General features: G+C 37.4%; 1 protein-coding gene across 7 annotated transcripts in view; it reads right to left on the bottom strand.

Annotated features, from left to right (window-relative positions):
• LOC107705836 (rho guanine nucleotide exchange factor 3-like) overlaps nucleotides 1-5,450 on the bottom strand; it is an 80,492-nt gene that overhangs the window by 6,521 nt on the left and 68,521 nt on the right. For 6 of the 7 annotated variants that reach the window (XM_016509317.1, XM_016509318.1, XM_016509322.1 and 3 more), the window contains one exon: nucleotides 3,765-3,951. In XM_016509317.1, the coding sequence (XP_016364803.1) occupies nucleotides 3,765-3,951 (187 nt within the window). The remainder of the gene's footprint in view (nucleotides 1-3,764; nucleotides 3,952-5,450) is intronic. The other variant, XM_016509319.1, reaches the window with a different exon arrangement.

Genomic DNA, 5,450 nt, shown 5'->3' with positions numbered 1-5,450 from the left:
GTAAATGCCGCTCCATCTGAAAGCACGTGCTGGAGATTTACTACTAATCACAGGAGTGGCTTTACTGACGAGATGCGCATGAAAATCGCATTCAATTTTTTGCACAGCCCTATCTTACATATGCGATGTTTAGAAAAATTAATGTGATATATCGGAACACTTAAAGGGGTAGTTCACCTAAAATCAAAAAAATAAAAAAAATAAAAAGAAACAAAAAGTTTCTTTTGGGGAACGCAAAAGTTGTATAGAAACACTTTAAAAAAGGACATTTTCAAAATTTCCTCATGTGATCCATGAGGAATGGGGTGAGTAAATGACAAAATATAAATTTCTTCGTAAACTGTTCCTTTAATATGGTGGCTATTATTGTATGAAGTAAATGTACACAAATATCCATTAAAACTACAGAAGTTACTTAGTTAAGAGCAGCGAGTGATTCTCTATTTTCTGTTGTTAACATTATTAACATAAGAAATACACGGGTCCATTATATTAATGCACATCCGATATTTTCTTAACTGTTTACGTTCACTCAAGACGTAACTGACTGTTTTTACGTCGATACTCGTCAAAACAGCCATTCACACATAATTTTGTACCTATTTGCTTAAAACGAGAAAGAGAACTCAATTTGGTATTTGCGTGCTGTCTGAGAGACGGCTGGCTTGTGTGCGTGCTTCATGTGTGCGCACGCACAGAGACGACCTATGACAGAGCGCAAGCACAAGCATTGAGATCTCTTTTGCGCTGCCTTGCGCTTGAATAGCTTAAAATCACTTTAATGTTTAAACTGACAAGCCTTAAAAACCATGGGCGTCAGAACCATTGTATGGTTCCCACTTTTTAAGACCAATGATATTGGACCCACTCACTTTTAACGTCTCAAATTCAACATATAATTCAAGATATGTCTGTTCACTTTTTAGAGCGCCATCAGTCAAATCCATTCCACTTGAGGAATGCCCTAATAAAATAAATTCCACACTGCTGCTTCCTCAAATCCATTCCACTTGGCTCAGTTCAGAGTCCATATAGATTAAAACTCCATTCCGTGTTTTCACTACTCGCACCTTCTGCACTCCCGTGACACAGCAAGGTAAACAAAGCATCTTGGCATATCTGCTTGGGTGGGTCTGGCTGTGTGCTCACCTACTGTCACTAAACAAGCTGCTATTAAATTAATGTTCATCATTTGTTTGCCTGTTGCTTTTAAAGGCATCATATATTCTTTGTTGCAGCACTGAATTACAGTTACTGCTATAAAATAAGACACAAAATAAGAAATATTACTTTTGTAATATTTCAATATAAAATAAAAAAACGTATTTAAGAGAATTAAAATAGTAAAATTTTATAGTACAACTGTAAAATGCTAATATAATATATAATAATATTTCTGTATTTCTCTCTAAAACATGTTGCACATATATTCATTGAATTAAATCGCAGAATTGAGAATCAAATTAAGCCACGTCGCAAATTCGTTTTCATTACGTTGTCATTAATTTATAAAGTGCAGACACAGTATGTGTAAATCAGGCCTAACTGCACAATTATATGGGTAAACACGCTGTTTTTCTAATATAATTCATTTCTAGTCGTACACTAGAATTGTTGTTCAGAAAAGGGCACAGCCATGAACCCATTTGTATATATGTCACATCTTCTTAAAAAATGTTTTTATTTATCACAGTTCACCTCATTGCTGGATAATCACCACAGTATGCTCATTTTTAGTATTTCTAGAATCATAAAAATAGATCCCGGCCAAGTCTGACCACTTTACTGTGTCATACAGATGATTAGCCCAAACATTTGGCCCTCTCTTTCTCTTTGGAGTGTTAATTAAATCTGAAGGGTAGGAAGGCGCGATCATTAGCTGATGATAATTAGGAGTCAATGAGAGAAAAAGCAAACAATAATCGCCTATTGAGAGATTAATGATGTATTAACGGGAGAAGAGGCGAACCGTATGGCGAAAGGTCATCTGTGACGTGAGCTCTCTTTGGAAACAGGGAGGCACGACGCTGGGTTCTGTTTGTGCTTGTCAGTTAGCTGTCTCCCTGACCGCTGAATGGTGTTTGTACAGTGGAGGAGAGTACTTCCTGCATACGATTTCCATTTTATTAACTTGGAGTCAAGTGAGCTGGGGGTGAAGGTAGAAAATGATCCGGCTCTTTGTCAAATGCCTACAACCTTCAGGGAACTTGCTTGACATAAAGCACATAAAGGTCAAAACAAGGAGGTCTGTAATACCTGGAGAAAGCTGTCCATTACATTCCCATTCACCTCAGGCAGTTGCTCAGCCAGTACAGGACCCCTGGATGTGACCCCTAAAAACAGACCCCCAAAATTTTTTACAATATAATGAAACATTTGTGATTTTATATGTTCAGGGCTCTAAGAATTTGTTTCTACTGCTAGTTCAGATTTTTACTTGCCCTGTCAACAGTTTCACTTGCCTTAGCACAAAATAAATTATGAATATAAAATATTTTTTTATTCTAACTTATAATTGCATATTTTTTTGTTTTAAAGGCAGAGTAAGTGATTTTTCAAAACCACTTTAGAAAACTGATTCGGGCCGAATCGCAAAACAAACTTGTAGCCAATCAGCAATAAGGGGCGTGTCTACTTGTGATGTGGAGGAGAGAGCTTTCAGTGCATGGGACGGACATTAGCCGAGCCGAGCGACAGAGAGATAGAGATAAAAAACTAAAGAGGAAAACGTCTGCGGAAGGATAAGGCAAGAAGTAGGACCCGTGTAAATATCGGATCAGCTTTCCAGCGCTGGAGAGAACTCAAGGAGCGGAGGCCTGCGATCGGACGCCGAGGTTGCTTTGTTTCTTCTCAATAGGTGAGTAACAACGTGTGTCTACAACAGCTAAAGTCTGCCTACACTGGACGCGATCAAACGACCGTTGAAAACCATTTGAAATTTGTGTCAGCACGTCATAAATAGAACCTGGCAGCAGTTTTCTGTCGGGGATTTGTTGTGCCGCGCCGCTCACGTCCGTAGACATGGTGTAACATTGGTTTTGCTTTGTTTCACAGAACTAATCGTTGCCTGGGTTGCGTACGTATATGTGGGGCGGAGCTATCAAAATAGGGGCAAGACCCTTTTGGGGTAGGGGTGTGTTTGTTTTGGTGATTTCAAATATCAACATTGGCTACCAGAAATCACTTACTCTGCCTTTAATAATTGATGATAATTGATCAACAAATCAGTATATCATATGTGAGCAAATTCAGCACATAAATAATTTACATTATTTCAAATATATCTAATTAGAACACAGTTCTTTGAAACTGTAATACAATTTCACAATATACATATTTCATAACATGCATATTGTCTTTTTAGAGCTGAATTCTGTTTGCGTCAATTAATCACTATTTTCTTGTTTAACACTGTAAAGCTGCTTTGAAACAATCTGTATTGTATAAAGTGCCATAGAAATAAAGGTGAAGATGAATATTACGGTTTCACTGTATTTCTGATCAAATAATTGATAAATGCCAAACGTATGACCTGTATTGTTTGACTATCCCCTTGTGAAGGACCCTCTTCCTTTAAATATTATATACTGTATATATATACACACACACACACACTGTGAAAAAGTAAAAGTGAATTTTCTCTGAACTTCTCTGTAGATCTTCCGGACCTGATTTCCCTTCAGTTTTAAATATCTGGGCAAAATACAATTTTTGTGACTCTTGGTGAAATTGTTGGCCCAAGCCCTGCTGGGTTTGTGACTCACTGCGCTCGCTGTGGCTGAAGGCTCCTCTGATGGATCCTCCGAGGCGCACCTCTGCGTCCTGCAGGTCTTCCCACTCCAGATCTCTGACGGGGATGGGCTGCCGGTGGAGCTGATAGCACAGCTGCTCATTCTGGGTGATGGCCCGGGTGACCACCAGCACGTCCTGAAACAGGAACACATGCAGCTTCTGCAGAAACAGACAGACAGACAGAGAACCTCAATCATGCTTGATGCAGCTGTATTCATTAACCTGTCACTGAAGTCTGGGTAGGGGAAGTGACCCTAACAAGCCCATGCACCCCATAAACCCATTTTATTTTGAAATTAAAAAAGTCAAGAAAGCATGAGAGAAAATATTGGTCTCACTGCAAATGTAAATACTTGATCCTATTATTTTACATTTATTCTGTTTATTTCTTGAGTTATTTAGGATCAAGTGCTGCTACTGTCCCACAGTCAGATCAAAACTTTGCTTTAAGAGAAGCCCTACGAAGATTCTTCTAGAATCTGGTGATCAAACTGGCAACTCTTGAGACTTTTGTTTTAAATGAATAGATTAATAATTCAATTGTTTTCTTGCTATTAAAAACATCCAGATCAAAAGTTTAGACTGATTATTTTGGTTATTTTTGGATGCTGAAAAAAGTCAAATACTAAAACTGTAATCCAGTTCTTTCATTTAGTTCTGCCGATCAAAAATGAATTAAAACAAATTTTTTTTTTCATGAAATATTAAGTATTTACATAAGAAAATGGCATAAATTATAGAAATGTACCACTCATTTAGGTTTGCCATCAAATAAAGCAATTTAATTTTGTCAGTCGATGACAAAACTTCAATCTTCCTCTTGGATTAATCTTTGTGTTCATACCCACTTCACTGGAAGGACTCTTCAGATATCCCTGAGAAAATGTGTAAAATTCTGGCAGGACTTAACAGGGTCACCCCAATGTATTACTTATGTCATTTCTGTGAGTGAAGTTTGCATTCAGAATAACATTTTCTTCTGTGATGAATGAACACCAACATTTAATTTTCTTTTTGCAATTTAATCCAACTATGAAAAATTTGACTGAAAATGCAAAACAACCACTTTTATTTTAGAGATGATAAATGAACATTAATCACTGAATTAATTATGCATCATAAAATGAGGACATAAATTGACATCATGGCTGGTAAAATGTTACGTTTGGAGATTTCTGTGTTCATTCTCACTTGCTAGATCTGCAATAAACGTCTTCACCAAGATTGCCTGGTCCTGTGTTTTTGACTGACAGTTTATATCCTATATATATATACAGTATATATAAGACCTTTGACTAAAATGTCTGGTTCACTTTGCAACTTCTGGCCAAGAATCACTCACTTGCAGTGGAAGAGACTCACTGATCGACTGAAGCAACAACCAACCACAGGTCATTTCACAGGTCATTTTGGAATATATTAGATCCATAAGTATTCGGTACAGATTATTTCACATACTCAGATTTACAGTTATGCTCATAAATATCTGGTTCACCTGCTACTGAGTGTGTCAAACCAAATAATATTTTTATAATACTTTTTAGAATGGGCGTCGGAACCATTGTATGTGGGTGGGACAAGACACACACACACACAGACACAGACAGAGACAGAGACACAGACACAGACACAGACACAGACAGACACAGACAGACAGA

Source organism: Sinocyclocheilus rhinocerous, unplaced genomic scaffold (assembly GCF_001515625.1).
Source record: "Sinocyclocheilus rhinocerous isolate Xijiao unplaced genomic scaffold, SAMN03320098_v1.1 scaffold1826, whole genome shotgun sequence".
Classification (NCBI taxonomy): domain Eukaryota; kingdom Metazoa; phylum Chordata; class Actinopteri; order Cypriniformes; family Cyprinidae; genus Sinocyclocheilus; species Sinocyclocheilus rhinocerous.
Note: the sequence above shows the minus strand (reverse complement) of the source record. Positions and strands in the feature narration are given on the sequence as shown.